Source organism: Triticum aestivum, chromosome 2A (genome assembly GCF_018294505.1).
Source record: "Triticum aestivum cultivar Chinese Spring chromosome 2A, IWGSC CS RefSeq v2.1, whole genome shotgun sequence".
In the NCBI taxonomy this organism is placed as follows: Eukaryota; Viridiplantae; Streptophyta; class Magnoliopsida; order Poales; family Poaceae; genus Triticum; species Triticum aestivum.
In genome coordinates this window covers 241,300,587-241,317,556 of record NC_057797.1, presented here as the reverse complement: position 1 = coordinate 241,317,556, position 16,970 = coordinate 241,300,587, and the positions used below count along the sequence as shown (strand labels likewise).

Sequence of the window (16,970 nt, the reverse complement as noted above, 5' to 3'; positions counted from 1 at the left end):
AAAATTGATTTGGTCCAATTTTGCAACAATTATTTGGGAGGTCCTTCACAAAAAAACCTCCTTTTGGGCACTCGAAAAATGGAAAATGGTTTTTTCGTCCAAAGAAAATAAAAAGTTCCTTAGGCAACATTGTTTGCCATTCCAATATGCACCCTTGTGCACAATATGAGGTTATTTGAACAAACTATGCCATGAATGTGGCCATAAGATTGATCATTTGGCTTGAAAGCCATTGATCTCCACACGTGATAACTCGTTTCTGAGAACACTTTTTTAAAATAATTGTCGTATTACAAGTTTGTTATTTTTCCTAAGAACTTGGCCACATATAATGACACAATGCGAAGGTTTTCCAATTTTTTGATTTTTTTTACTTTTTATGCCCGTTTCAAAATGCGCTCAAAACGACGGGAATGACCGTTCCTAGCTAGTGGTTGAATCTTGGCAAACTTTTGGTGTTTCTCTTATTAAATAGATACTTATATACCTAGAAATGATTTTTGAAAAAAATAAAGAACAAATTATGAGGTAGTTGCAGTTTAAATTTGACCCGCTTTCCACTAAATCGGTGAAAAATTGTCTTTTTCATGAGAGGTGGATAAAAACTTTTCAAACTGAACCATTTGATCAATTGTGCATTAAATATGGTCTAATATTTTATAAAATTAATTTGGTCCAATTTTGCAACAAATATTTGGTAGGCCCTTCACAAAAAAAACTTATTTTAGGCACTCGAGAAATGGAAAATGAATATTTCATGCAACGAAAATGAAAAATTTCTTAGGCAACATTGTTTTTCATTTAAGATACAAACTTGTGCATAATGTGAAATCATTTTTTGATTTTTTCATGTGTAAAAATAGAAGAAAAACAAAAGGAAAAACACAATTATATATTTTTTTAGACAAAAACACAATTATATGTGCTCTATTCTCATTGATGGGTTTAATTGTCAAACGGATCGATGACATGGCGCCCATCCATCCGTCCAACTCTCCACCTGTCCATCCAGCCATTCATCCGCAGCCCAAACCCTAACCCGCACCCACACTCCTCCTCCCTCAGCTCCTCGCCGCCGCCACCTCCTCCCAGACCCCCCTGTCCCCGACCCAAACCTCCCTCTCTCTGCCATCCCAACCCCGCCGCCGGCCTCCCCCACCCCCGCCGCCACCGACCTCCTCATCGCCCCCAGTGCCGGCGATCCTCCCTTCCACCACCCCTCCTGTCCGAGTCGCCCCCTCGCGAACAAATCTCGCGAGCCAATTCCCCTCCCCTCCCCGCACCCCCACGCGCGCGATCCAGGCGGAGGTGCCCCGACCCGGGTTGCAAGGACGGCACGCTCCAGCCGGAGGCGTGCCGGGACGTGATCCCAACGCCGCTGTTCCAGCGGTGGGGCGCCGCGCTCTGCGACATGGCGCTCGAGGGGCTCAAGTTCTACTGCCCCTTCAACGACTGCTCGACGCTGCTGGTCGACAACCACCAGGACGGGGACGCGGTGATAAGGGACGTGGAGTGCCCCCACTGCTCCCGCATGTTCTGCGCCCAGTTCAAGGTGCCGTGGCACGACGGCGTCGACTGCACCGAGTTCCAGCGGCTCGGCAAGGACGAGCGTGGGCGGGAGGACCTGCTGCTGAGGAAGGTCGCGCAGGAGAGCAAGTGGCGGAGATGCGCCAAGTGCAAGATGTACGTCGAGAGGGTGGAAGGCTGTGTGTACATTGTCTGCAGGTGCGCGCTGTGTTAGCTTTCACTAGCTGGATCTGCTGTACGCCAACGATTATTTGCATGTCCATGAAGAGATGTTCTTGTTTCCTTGGATTTGCAGGTGCGGCCACCACTTCTGCTACCTCTGCGGCTCTGCGATGGCGAAGGGCAACCATCGTTGCAGCAAATGCAAGCGTACGTGGTGATTGGTGAATGGTCTGCAGATGCCCGGCGCTACTTCAGGGAAGCAAGTTCATCATGTCAGTACTATTGGGTTAAAAACTGGACAATGCTCTACTAGGGTATTACTACTGATTCAGTTAGCATTGATTAGCTCGTGCAGCTCTGATGCCATTACTAATTTTAGTTGACATCAGAAGTGGCAACTATATGAGCTCCATTAGTAAACATCACTAGAGTGTTGCCCTGGGGATTATTCCTGATAAAGGAGCTGGCCAGTTTCTCAGTAAGGAATTAATAGGCTCTATAGCTTAGAGGCCTACTGGATGTCATGCAAACACTGTGCATGTGGGCGACGGAAACTTTTTACTATTATTAATCTCTGCTACTTAACTTCTTAACCCGTCTACATGCTAGTACTTAACTTCTTTTTTTGCGAGAACACACTATTTGTGACCGGTATTGAGAGATTTTGGTGGTTTCTTTGAGTACATTTAACTTGGAGTTCTCCAGTACTCCTAGATTTGCTACTCAAACAAATTTTGAGTACTTGCACTGGAATGGAGTGAAATACTCCTGGTACTTGCATAGGTTTAAAAATGATAGGCTCTTATGAAATGGTGTGAAATTTTGATTCTGTTTGGGTTTGTACCTTTTGCCTACCACACCTATGCATATCATTTGTTTTATCTGTATTGCTTACAAGATGATGATAAGATTTATCATATGTGCAATTTCAGATCTGAGTCGCAACTCATTTAGTGGTATGCTCACATCCGTTGAGTGCTTGGAGCAAGGAGAAAGCTCGAAATGCGAATCATAAGTCGAAATCGTGTGCCTATAAAATCCTTATGTGTCTTTGAATTGTTTTTTAGTAGTCATCTTTGTTACTCTTTCTGTTCAGAGAAAAAAATAGATGATGCCTACAGCAGGTCGCTTTGTCATTAGCACCTCTCCTTTGCTTGGTAGCTCCAGTCCAATTTTTCTGCACCCTGATATCTGTTTCGATGTTGTCTGTTATCGGCATTTTTATTTGTAGAAACCTGGTTGATGTAAGAAGTTACAAGTAGTCCAGTACTTATATTTATGTATGTCCGTACATGTGAACTCATCCCTTCTATATACATATGTTTCAAAATCACTTTTTACTTGGCATTTTGTTTCTTTGCTCTGTACAATGTTCTGTGTTGTACATTGTTTTTTTCCTTTGCCTAATTATACTACAGACCTCTACATGCTCCTTGTGTTGCCTGTCTAAATATGTATGTTTGCCTTTTTTGTTTTCAAATGACAAAGCGCATCTCAAGCTAGTCTCTGTTTACAAACTGGGCTTTGTATAGTTCCTGTTCATTCAACTACACACAGTTTTCAGCTGGATCTCTTTGATTCATCATCATTTTTCTAGGAATGGAACAAAGATACATTCGGACAATTTTTATTCTGTAATGCACTGCAACATTCATATGTTCTATAAAACCTGAAATAATTTGGCGCTGCAGCTTGGATATTGTTTCAAATTATAAAAGCTGACTATTCCCAATAATACACCAAATAATTTTGCAGGAACAAATGCTGTGTGAAGCGAATAAGTGCCTTTGAAGAAAAGTAAGTTCACCTCTCCGTACAAATTACCCTGCTGAATTGTTTTATCTTCAAAAGAAATAAACCTGGTTATGGTTGGTGTTTGCACCCACTCGCCTGAACTTAAGTACTGCACGGGGCATGCATCTGGTTCTCTTGTTTTGAAGCTAAAGCCATTTTGTACTTACTTTTGAATGTACACATATAAGTGTCGTCCGACAGTTGCTTCTTCTGCATATGCTTGCAACCACAGGCGCAAAAAGGACCATATACATACCTGTCTCTCCAAAAAGAGTAACAAGCGTACTAATGCTTTAAAGGCCAAACAGAAATCAGTTAGCATGTATGTATCAGTATATACAGCTTTTGTACACTTGTTGTTTGCATATTTAGTTCTGTTCTATACTATTGATAACTATCCTGTCAATACATGCTTGTTCTGTAACTTGTTGTCTTGATTGTTCAAATGATAATTAAGTTGTGTTCGATTGATGTCCTGCTAGCTGCTACTATTAATTTTTACTGCCATGATGTTGATACTTCTTAGAATATGTTCAGTGCCTTAATTCTAGTAGTATTTGTTATCGAAAACATGATTGTATTGTGAGCCATCAAGTTCTTGGAGTCTTCTTAGAGCTTGCAGGTATTTACCTTTTTCCACCAATATAATATTTGTTACTATTTACTCATGGTTGCTACTGTTATCCATGCCCTCATGCTTCAGGATCGACTCCTAGCTGCTTGTGTATCTATTTATTATTCTGTTCATTATTTTTTTCCTAGCTGTTCTCTGTTAGAAGGTATTGCTTTCGTTCTGAATTGGCAGCCATGATAACGATCATTTTCATTCTTCTACGGGAGCTCTAGGTTGAAGAAGTTAAAAGAAGGGAACGCTTCATCTTTGTAGCTAGTTTTATGTTCCTGTGTGTTTTATGTTCCTGGGTGTTGTACTTCATAGCGGCACTTCCTGGGTGTTCCATGGTGTTCTAAATTCCTGGATGATGTGAACTATGGCATGATTGTAATATATATAATATACTCATTTTGGTTGTCATTTGTGAAAATTTGTGTGATTGAAATACTGAAAATATTGATCATTTATTGTTTTTTTTGAGGTGATGATCATTTATTGTTGATACATTAGAAATGAAACAAATACCATTTGGGCCCTAAAAAGGACACAAATCAAACAATTCAGAAAAAATGAACAAAATCGCTTAAAAATCATTTGTGAAAAGGTGAAGGCCAAGAAGATAAAAAGGCCTAGGCCCAAAAATAAAGAGGCTGAAATGTTGGGCTTGGCCCATTTACGACCAAAATTAATATGAGAAAAAAACATAAAAAGGCTGAATTAATGGGCTCGGCCCATATAAACACCCAATTGGACCAGGTCGATTTTAATTTTTGTCATTTTTAATTGGTCGCAATTTTGCCACGTCAGATCGCCACGTCGGATCCGACGTGGCCTGAGCAGAGAGCTAGCGACCAAAACAGAAGGTCATGGAATCAACGACCTTTTGTTTTGGTCGTGGAATTCCACGACCTTCTCACAGAGAAGGTCGTTAATTTCAGTTTACGACCGTCAGCTTTTGACCATCTGTTTTTGGTCAAAAGAAAAGGTCGCAAATGAAAATCAATAACCTTTCAGTGACCAATAGTGAGGGTCACAAGTTGACATATTTCTTGTAGTGGTTGCGCCCCTACTTGCTGCTTCGATCGCCTGCCCGAGTCCCCTGCATCAGTCCCGTTAGCCGTCATTCCCTGCCGGTGGTCTCCACTATCCTCGTGCACCTCCGCTTGCCATTTGTAACGCCCTCGATGCGGCTATATCTCCCACGTGTCGAAGCACGACCTAGAGGCATAACCGCATTGAAAGCAATGTCGCAAGTGAGATAATCTTCACAACAACCCATGTAATGAATAAGAAAGGAGGTACATAGTTGGCTTACAATCGCCACTTCACAGAATACATGAATAACGCATTACATCATCCAGATACAATCAAGGTCGGACTACGGAACCCAAAATAAAACAAGACTACCCCAAATGCTACACAGATCCCCGATCGTCCCAACTGGGCTCCACTACTGATCAACTGGAAAACGGAACAACTTAACGAACACGATCTTCATCGAGCTCCTCCTTGAGCTTGGTTGCGTCACCTGCACGATATCATCGGCACCTGCAAGCTGGTTTTGGAAGTATCTGTGAGTCACGGGGACTCAGCAATCTCACACCCTCGCGATCAAGACTATTTAAGCTTATAGGTAGGGAAAAAGGTATGTGAGGTGGAGCTGCAGCAAGCACTAGCATATATGGTGGCTAACATACGCAAATGAGAGCGAGAAGAGAAGGCAAAGCACGTTCGAGAATCTATGATCAAGAAGTGATCCTGAAACTACTTACGTCAAGCATAACTCCAACACCGTGTTCACTTCCCAGACTCCGCCGAGAACAGACCATCACGGCTACACGCGCGGTTGATGCATTTTAAATAAGATAAGTTTCATGTTTTCTACAACCGGACATTAACAAATTCCCATCTTCCCATAACCGCGAGCACGGCTTTCGAAAGATCATATTCCTGCAGGGGTGTCCCAACTTAGCCCATCACAAGCTCTCACGGTCAACGAAGGATATTCCTTCTCCCAAGACAATCCGATCAGACTCAACATCCCGGTTACAAGACATCTCGACAATGGTAAAACAAGTCCAGCAAGACCGCTCGATGCGCCGACATCCCGATAGGAGCTGCACATATCTCGTTCTCAGGGCAACACCGGATGAACACTACGTACAACTAAAACCAACCCTCAAGTTTCCCCGAGGTGGCGCTGCAAGTGGCTCTGTTTCGAACCAACACTTAGACAAGCACTGGCCGGGGGAGGTTAAAATAAAGATGACCCTCGGGATGCGCGACTCCCAAGGGAAAAAGGCTAGGTGGCAAATGGTAAAACCAAGGTTGGGCCTTGCTGGAGGAGTTTTATTCAAGGCGAACTGTCAAGGGGTTCCCATTATAACCCAACCGTGTAAGGAACGCAAAATCAAGGAACATAACACCGGTATGACGAAAACTAGGGCGGCAAGAGTGGAACAAAACACCAGGCATAAGGCCGATCCTTCCACCCTTTACCAAGTATATAGATGCATTAATTAAATAAGAGATATTGTGATATCCCAACAAAATATCCATGTTCCAACAAGGAAAAACTCCAATCTTCACCTGCAACTAGCAACGCTATAAAAGGGGCTGAGCAAAGCGGTAACATAGCCAAACAACGGTTTGCTAGGACAAGGTGGGTTAGAGGCTTGACATGGCAATATGGGAGGCATGATAAACAAGTGATAGGTATCGCAGCATAGGCATAGCAATAGAGCATGCATCTAGCAAGCAAAGATATAAGTGATTTCGAGGGTATGGTCATCTTGCCTGAGATCCCGCAAGGAAGAAGAACGAGTCCATGAAGAAGACAAACAGGCGTAGTCGAACGGATCCTCACAAACGCGACGTTATCGGAACTAACCCGAAGAAGCGACACCGGAAAGAAGCAAACAACATAGTAAACAACCATCACATAAATATGGCATGATGCACAACCAAGTATGATGCATGTCCGGTTTAAATATGCATGGCATGGCAAAGTGCAACAAACAACACTACAAATTAAGTGGAGCTCAATATGCAACGAGTTGCATATTGACGGAACACCACATCAATTATTTAGTTCTCTCTCGGTTATGAACCCAACAATATTGAATGTTGTTAAACATGGCAAGAGGGTGAAGCAAAGTAGAACTACCTATCTAGTCAAGTTTAAATGAGGCCGGAAGCAACGAACAACAATTCCGGTAAATCCCCATATGCATATATTAGGTTTGGTATTGTTCTGTCCTAAACACAATTTTAGAGTTGTTAAACATGCAAAGTGATGCCACCATGTTAAACTAGGCATTTTTCTACCCCATTTACATATAAAGATTATTTAAAACCGAGCTACGGCTATTAAGTTATGAATTAAATCATTTTAACAAGGCATAGGAGCAAAATAATGCAAACAACATTTTAAACATTTCAAACATGGATGGAAGTTGCATAATATGAAACTAGATGAAAAACTAAGCATATTTCATATATAACTTATTTTAAACCGATGCACGGTTGAGAAGTTATTAAATGCATGAACAACAAGGGGTAATTTGTAAACATGCAGTTTTTCTGTAAATAGCAAAGTTTGCAGTGCATGGAAAAAAATACATGGGCCGAATCTGACTAGGCCAAGGGTACAGGAGATGGCTGGAGGGGCTGCCCACCCATGGGCTTGGCCCGGTGAGGCAGAGGCGAACTGGGCCGGCTGGGGTGAGGAGTGTGCGCTGGGCCTTGTGCAAGGAGGCCCAGGCGCGGGCGACGTGGAGAGGGGCTGACTCGGGAGGAGCTGGCAGGCCGTGGCTGTGGAGCTGGGTCTGGGCTGACTTGCACGGGAGGCGGGGCCGAGGCGCGCGATATGCAAGGCGCGGCCCAGGCGCGGGCACGAGGAGGCTGGATCGGGCGGTCAACACTTGGGATGAGCGTGCTCGATGTAGGGGAAGCAGAGGTCGTGGCGCTCGTCTCCCTCGAACAGAAGACGCAGCAGTGGGACTGCAATGGCGCTGGTCCAAGCGGAAGCAGGACTTGGTGCGGACGAATCGAGGGACTCGACGAGGTCTTGGGCGGCAGAACAGACGGATCCCAGAGGTCCTGACGAGGGGGAACCAGTCCCTGGTAGTTGGAGCGCGGGACGGCTCGATGAGTAGCAACGGGTGGTGCAGCTTGAACTTATTGCGGCCACGACGATGAACGGGAGGGCACAAGGAAGGAGGTGTGGGGCACCAGTTTCGAAGCAGGGGAACGGGAGGAGGTCGGATTCGGCGCGGAGCAGGCTCGATTCACCATGGCCGTTCTGCGGAAGCTCCCGCAACAGACGGACAGGAGACAGAGAGATGAGAGGGAGAATCGGGAGGAGCACGTGAGAGAGAAGAAGGGCCAGCGGCGCTTATCTCCGGTGAAGCTTGCGACGGCAAGGTGGCGCGAGGTGTTGGTCCTGCGGGACTGAGGGCGAGGCAGGAGATTGGCCCGGAGCTGAAAACGAGGGAGTTGGTCGGGATCGGCTGGGAATGGGTGGATGGATCTGGGAGGATCCCGATGGGGATGATGAGTGGGCGGCGGCGGCGGAGACGAGAGGGATTTGGTGGATGGGACAAAGTCCCTAGATTTTAGGGTTGCCCACTGTTTATATTGCAAAGGGATTTAGGGTAGAGGCTATCACATCCCTACGATCGCAATCGGACGGTCGCGAATAAAATAGTTAGGGAGTCCAAATAATAAAATGGAGACGTTTTGTAGATGTTTGGGGATGATCCGGACACAACAGTGGCGACAGTCCGAGTCGGGTCCGGGACAACTTTCGGACGCGCGCGAGGGGGGCCGCGGGCTGACGAGAGAGGTTAGGCTGGGCCTGGCGGTGAGATGTAGTGCAGAAGGCAATGGGCTGAGAAGAGATAAGAGAGAGAGAGAGAGACCCGGCGACTGTTTCCGGAGACCGAAAACATCCGACGTTAGACCGACTATACTGCCGCTATAGTTAATCGTTCGGGCGTCAAACAAACTCCGATTGCGATGAAACTTGGCAGGCGGTCTACCTACACTATAACAAGACCACACGCCAACTCTCATCCCATTCCGAGAACATTTTCCAGCCACTTATAAAATAATATTTCGGACATGCCGTGGGCGCGTGCAAGTGTGTCTGGGCTCAGAACGGACAACGGACGGAACTGGGGGAACCCAGGGCGGATGAAGTTTTGAAAACATGATGATGCAATGCACATGATGACATGGCAAGATGCAACACTCAAGCGAATGACACGGCAACAAACAATGAATAACTGGAAGATAGCTGGCGCAACGGTCTCGGGGCGTCACAACACTCCACCACTACGAGAGGATCTCGTCCCGAGATCTAGAATGGCACCGGAGGGAAACGGAAGAGGAAGAGAAGAGGTAAAACTAAGTTTCTTCTTTGACGAATGAGTGAAACCAAAGAACCTTGTGAGGTTGAACAAATTCGAGAAAGAATACAATGAAGGTGAACATAGTCGAAAACTCTCCTTTAGAAAAGAGGAACAAAGAGCATTGCGAAAAACCCTTGAGATTGAAGGGCAAGATATATATTGAAACCACTCCAGTTAAAACAAGATAGAGAAGGATTAAGAATGATATAATTTGGACAGCACTCCAACTGAAAAGAAAAGGAATTGAATAAGAACTTGATAAGATGACAAGATACTTGATACGTCTCCGTCGTATCTACTTTTCAAAACACTTTTGCCCTTGTTTTGGACTCTAACTTGTATGATTTGAATGGAACTAACCCGGACTGACGATGTTTTCAGCAGAATTACCATGGTGTTGTTTTATGTGCAGAAAACAAATATTCTCGGAATGACCTGAAACTCCACGGAACATCTTAGAAAAAAACAATAAAAAATCCTCGCCAAAGATGAAGACCAGGGGGCCCACACCCTTCTCACGAGGGTGGGGGGCGCGCCCCCCCTAGGGCGCGCCCCTACCTCGTGGGCCCCTGTTGCGTCTCCGACTCCAACTGCACCCCCATATATTGAGTTTCGATGAGAAAAAAATCAGAAAGAAGAAATCATCGCGTTTTACGATACGGAGCCGCCGCCAAGCCCTAAAACCTCTCGGGAGGGCTGATCTGGAGTCCGTTCGGGGCTCCGGAGAGGGGGATTCGTCGCCATCGTCATCATCAACCATCCTCCATCACCAATTTCATGATGCTCACCGCCGTGCGTGAGTAATTCCATCGTAGGCTTGCTGGACGGTGATGGGTTGGATGAGATTTATCATGTAATCGAGTTAGTTTTGTTAGGGTTTGATCCCTAGTATCCATTATGTTCTGAGATTGATGTTGCTATGACTTTGCTATGCTTAATGCTTGTCACTAGGGCCCGAGTGCCATGATTTTAGATCTGAACCTATTATGTTTTCATGAATATATGTGAGTTCTTGATCCTATCTTGCAAGTCTATAGTCACCTACTATGTGTTATGATCCGGCAACCCCGAAGTGACAATAATCGGGACCACTCCCGGTGATGACCATAGTTTGAGGAGTTCATGTATTCACTATGTGCTAATGCTTTGTTCCGGTTCTCTATTAAAAGGAGGCCTTAATATCCCTTAGTTTCCAATAGGACCCCGCTGCCACGGGAGGGTAGGACAAAAGATGTCATGCAAGTTCTTTTCCATAAGCACGTATGACTATATACGGAATACATGCCTACATTACATTGATGAATTGGAGCTAGTTCTGTGTCACCCTATGTTATGACTGTTACATGATGAACCGCATCCGGCATAATTATCCATCACTGATCCGGTGCCTACGAGTTTTCCATATACTGGTTCTCGCTTATTTACTTTTCCGCTGCTACTGTTACAATCACTACAAAATACCAAAAACATTACTTTTGCTGTCTTTACTTTTGTTGCCGCTACCACCACTATCATATTACTTTGCTACTAAACACTTTGCTGCAGATACTAAGTTTCCAGGTGTGGTTGAATTGACAACTCAGCTGCTAATACTTGGGAATATTCTTTGGCTCCCCTTGTGTCGAATCAATAAATTTGGGTTGAATACTCTACCCTCGAAAGCTGTTGCGATCCCCTATACTTGTGGGTTATCAAGACCAATTTCTGGCGCCGTTGCCGGGGAGCATAGCTCTATTCTTTGAGTCACTTGGGATTTATATCTGCTGGACACTATGAAGAACTTGAGAGATCCAAAAACCAAGATCTATCCCTCAACTACGAGGGGAGGTAAGGAACTGCCATCTAGCTCTGCACTTGATTCACCTTCTGTTATGAGTAAGTTTGCGACACCTACACCTGCTTCTGCTATTCGTTCTGATATGTCACATGTTATTGATAATGCCACTTCTGCTATGCATGATACTTATGATGAAACTGCTTCTATGCCTGATACTACTGTGCCCCTTAGTGAATTTCTTGATGAACAAATTGCTAGGGCTAGAGAAAAAGAAATTATTGAATCTGAATACGATGATGATAGTGATGATGAAAATATGCCTGTTATTCCTGAGGGTTATCTTTTTGATATGGAATCTTCTGCCGCTATTTTAGCTTGCAAAGATAGATATGAGCTTAAGAGGTTATTAATTAAATGGAACAAAGAATCACTTAGAGATAAAATGAAACCTGACCCTGCTTTTGCTACTTCACCTATTTGTGTTCCTGATAAGGATTATGAATTCTCTGTTGATCCTGATATAATTACTTTGGTTGAATCTGATCCGTTTTATGGCTATGAATCTGAAACTGTTGTGGCACATCTTACTAAGTTAAATGATATAGCTGCCCTGTTCACTAATGATGAGAGATCGCGTTACTTTTATATACTCAAAATATTTCCGTTCTCATTAAAGGGTGATGCTAAGATATGGTTTAATTCTCTTGATCCTGGTTGTGTGCGTAGTCCCCAGGATATGATTTATTACTTCTCTGCTAAATATTTCCCTGCTCATAAGAAACAAGCTGCTTTGAGGGAAATATACAACTTCGTGCAAATTAAAGAAGAGAGTCTCCCACAAGCTTGGGGGAGGCTTCTCAAGTTACTTAATGCTTTGCCTGATCATCCTCTTAAGAAACCTGAAATACTTGATATCTTTTATAATGGACTAACCGATGCTTCCAGAGATTACCTGGATAGTTGTGCTGGTTCTCTTTTCAGGGAAAGAACACCGGATGAAGCTGAAATTCTATTGAATAATATGTTGACAAATGAAAATAATTGGGCACCTCCTGAGCCAGCTCCTGAGCCAACTCCTGCTCCAATTACTGAGCCTATTCCTAAACCAACTCCGAAGAAGAGAGGTGTTCTATTTCTCAGTCCCGAAGATATGCAAGAGGCAAAGAAATCTATGAAAGAAAAAGGTATTAAAGCTGAAGACGTTAAGAATTTACCTCCTATTGAAGAAATACATGGTCTTAATATACCGCCTGTTGAAGAAACATATGATCTTAATTCTTTATTTACTGAAGAACCTCCTGATCCCGATATCCCGACACAGGTAGTAAAGGTAAATTCTCTCTATAGATATGATAAAGCTGAAGTCCCTCCTACTAAAATTGCTAGTCAGTGCTTGGATGAGTTTGATAACTTTATGTTTAAGCAAGACGACTTCAATGCTTATTTTGGTAGACAATTAAAAGAAAATGCTTATATGATTAGACGCTTGGGTGATTATATGGCTAATATTAAAGGTGAACTTAAACTTGTTAGCAAACATGCTTCTATGGTTACCACTCAAGTAGAACAAGTACTTAAGGCTCAAAAAGAAGTGCTTGATGAAATGAATAGTAAGAAAAATGATTATGCTGTTAGAGTGGCTACTAGAACTGGTAGAATGACTCAGGAACCTTTGTATCCTGAAGGCCACCCTAAGAGAATCGAGCAAGATTCTCAAAGAAATAATATTGATGTTCCTAGTTCTTCTAAAAGAAGAAGAAGAAAAATGATAGAACTGTGCAAACTTCTAGTGAACCTATTGCTGAACCACCTGATAATCCAAATGATATATCTATGTCTGATGCTGAAACACAATCTGGTAATGAACATGAACCTAGTAAAAATATTAATGATGTTCATGATGCTCAACCTAGTAATGATAATGATGTAGAAATTGAACCTGCTGTTGATCTTGATAACCCACAATCAAAGAATCAACGTTATGATAAAAGAGACTTTGTTGCTAGGAAACATGGTAAAGAAAGGGAACCTTGGGTTCAGAAACCCATGCCTTTTCCTCCGAAACCATCCAAGAAAAAGGATGATGAGGATTTTGAGCGCTTTGCTGAAATGATTAGGCCTATCTTTTTGCGTATGAGATTAACTGATGTGCTCAAAACAAATCCTTATGCTAAATATATGAAGGATATCATTACTAATAAAAGAAAGATACCGGAAGCTGAAATTTCCACCATGCTTGCTAATTATACTTTTAAGGGTGGAATACCAAAGAAACTTGGAGACCCCGGAGTACCTACTATACCTTGCTCCATTAAAAGAAATTATATTAAAACTGCTTTATGTGATCTTGGAGCCGGTGTTAGTGTTATGCCTCTCTCTTTATATCGTAGACTTGACTTGAATAAGCTGACACCTACTGAAATATCTTTGCAAATGGCTGATAAATCAACTGCTATACCTGTCGGTATTTGTGAGGATGTGCCTGTTGTGGTTGCAAACGTTACTATTTTAACGGACTTTGTTATTCTTGATATTCCCGAGGATGATAGTATGTCTATTATTCTTGGAAGACCTTTTCTTAATACTGCAGGGGCTGTTATTGATTGCAACAAAGGCAATGTCACTTTTCATGTTAATGGTAATGAGCATACGGTACACTTTCCGAGGAAACAACCTCAAGTTCATAGTATCAACTCTATTGGAAAAATTCCATCGATTATATTTGGAGGTTTTGAATTTCCTCTTCCTACTGTCAAGAAGAAATATGATATTCTTATTATTGGGGATGTGCATATCCCCGTTGAGGTAACTTAGTGTTATTCGAAATTTCTCTGGTTTCATGATTATCAGAATGAGTTTGTTAACAAGACATGATCAACCTTGTTAGTGGATTCTTTTTGATGAGCATGAGATGGATGAAACTAGAAGCACAAACTTCTGTACCCTACTTTTACTTTCTGTTATTTATATTAAATAAAGTAAAAATAGTATTTTCTGTCTGTTTCCTGACTTATCTGTGCAATAATAAAAATATCCCGAAAATAGAAGTCCTCAGAATACCATGCCAATTTAATATGATTTTTTCGGGAATATTTGAGGATTTACTGTGCAAAAATTACCGCGGGAGGAGCTGCCACCTGGCCATGAGGGTGGTGGGCGCCCCCCCTATAGGGCGCGCCCCTACCTCGTGGGCCCACGGTGGCCCTCCTCCACTTATCCCAGCACCCATCTTCTTCCTCTGTCTCACACAAACCCGAAAAACCAACTCAAGCATGAGTTCCAGCCACTTTTGCTATGATTTTCGATCTCCTTGCTCAAAGCACCTCTCGCAAAACTGCTTGGGGAGATTGTTCCTTGGTATGCGACTCCTCCATTGGTCCAATTAGTTTTTGTTCTAGTGCTTTATTCTTTGCAAATTTGTGCTGCTTAGGTGACCATGTTCTTTAGCTTGCATGTCAAATTTATATGGTTCCAGTAGTTCTAATGCTTGATATAGGCTCTAGGCACTTGTAGGAGTAGTTGCTATCAATAATATTGAAGTTGGTTCACTTTTGTTTGAAGTTACTAAAAATTTCAGATTGTTTCAGAAAAATAATGAGGAGATTTTTGAGGGGCTCGTCGAGCCAAAGCTCGAAGGAAAAGGCACCAAAGCCTAAGTATAATTTGTCGCGCACTGCGGAGATTCGGGCGTGTGAATGGCCTTCTGAAGATTTCTTTAGAGCAGCCGGTATCTATGAAGATTTTCATGAATTGGCTCACAATGCAGGCCTCACCGCTTTCCTACACGACCAATGCAATCAGTATCTCTTACTCACAAATACTTTTGTGCAAAACTTTTATTTTCATTCTAGGAACTCACCACCTACGGTGGAGTTTCATTTATATGATGAGCATAAGGAGATGTCACTTTATGATTTCTGTCGGATTTGTTTAATCCCTTTTGAGGGCAAGACAGAAGAACCACATCATGATGATGTGGCTGGGTTTATTCATACTATCATTGTAGGAGAAACTAGAAAGGTTTCCGATGCACGAATCACTAGCATACATTTTCCTGTTTTACGTTACTTTGCATTATTTGCTAGTCGTTGTTTAATTGGACGTGGAAACAGTGGAAACCTTAGTATCCCTGATATAATTATTCAGCACCACGGTTTATACAGTGATAACACTTTTAGTATGGGCGGTATTATTGCTAGACGGTTAAGTATGAACCGTACTAAGGGTCCCATCTTTGGAGGCGTCTATGCCACACGCCTAGCTGCACATTTTAACATACCTATTAGGCATGCTGAGAAGGAAGAAAAGGTGCTGCCCCGTGTTTATCTAGATCATAAAAGTATGGTGGCACATGATTTTATTGTTAAGAATAGGGCAGGAGAGCTTAAGTATCAATTGTTCTTTAACAAACATCATCCTGAAACTATTACGTTGCCTGCTCCTTCTTTGTTTAATTTTGTAGGACCCTACCTCGTTACGTGGGCTGCCGTCCAAGCTTACAAGAATCCTGCACCAGCCCCGGAACAGGAGCCACAAGATGAGCCTCCACGACAATCTGTTTATTCTTGGGATCCAGAGATGACTGTCAGCCAGTGGCAGTCAGAGTCTTCTTCTTCATCACAGTATGATCCCAACTATTCTTCCTCATCACAGTACGACCCCAACAACTATTATTATGGATATCCGCCAGGCCAGCCGTGGCCATAGACCAACTTAGGCCAAAAGCCTAAGCTTGGGGGAGTACGTATTTCTCACCGACATTACATTTATGTTCACACACACTCATTGCTAGATGTCGGTGCTCATACTTTTTCACTGTAATATCCATGCTAGTTTATTTTCTTTTTCCTGCTTTCTTCTTGTGTGTTTGTTAAACCTTAAGAAAAACCAAAAAAATTAGTAGTAGTTTATTTTTCTGCTGTAGTAGTAATAATTAAAAAGAAAACCCAAAAATATTTCCCGTTCTTCTTTTGCTTGTTGGGAGCTTTCCCGTGTAAATAGTTTTATTTCTTTTCTTTTCTTTGGGGGTCAGTAGGAGAAGACCATAATTAAATTGTTGAAGTGGCTCTTATATGCATTATTGTTGATTTAACCCAGAGCCCATATTGCCTTGTCTTCTCCTGTTTATTGAATGCTCGCAGATTCCAGCTTAGTCCAATGCACGTACACTCTTATTATTATTCACACCGTTCGGTCGTGCAAGTGAAAGGCAATTATGATGATATATGATGGACTGACTGAGATGAGAAAAGCTGGTATGAACTCGACCTCTTTTGTTTTTGTAAATATGATGAGTCCCTCGTTCTTGATTCAGCTTATTATGAATAAACATGTTTGCAATGACAATTAGAGATCATAGTTGCTTGTGCCATGCTTGATTAGCTATGAGTTATAATGATTTACCTTGTGTGCCAACATGCTATTGAGATGATTATGATGTGGTATGATGGGGTGGTATCCTCCTTTGAATGATTTAAGTGACTTGACTTGGCACATGTTCACGCATGTAGTTGAAACAAAATCAACATAGCCTTCACGATATTTATGTTCATGGTGGATTATATCCTACTCATGCTTGCATCCAATGTTTATTAATTTTAATGCATGTACATGGCTGTTGTCGCTCTCTAGTTGGTCGCTTCCCAGTCTTTTGCTAGCCTTCACTTGTACTAAGCGGGAATAC

The 16,970-nt window shown here is 42.7% G+C and overlaps 1 protein-coding gene across 1 annotated transcript; it reads left to right on the top strand.

Moving 5' to 3' along the window:
* The first annotated feature begins 1,274 nt into the window (after positions 1-1,274).
* On the top strand, positions 1,275-3,022 carry LOC123185206 (probable E3 ubiquitin-protein ligase RNF144A-B). Its single transcript, XM_044597176.1, has 2 exons — positions 1,275-1,725; positions 1,823-3,022. Exons 1-2 carry the CDS (start codon positions 1,412-1,414, stop codon positions 1,905-1,907), a joined length of 399 nt encoding a protein of 132 aa, XP_044453111.1. The 5' UTR covers positions 1,275-1,411; the 3' UTR covers positions 1,908-3,022.
* Positions 3,023-16,970: the final 13,948 nt, after the last annotated feature.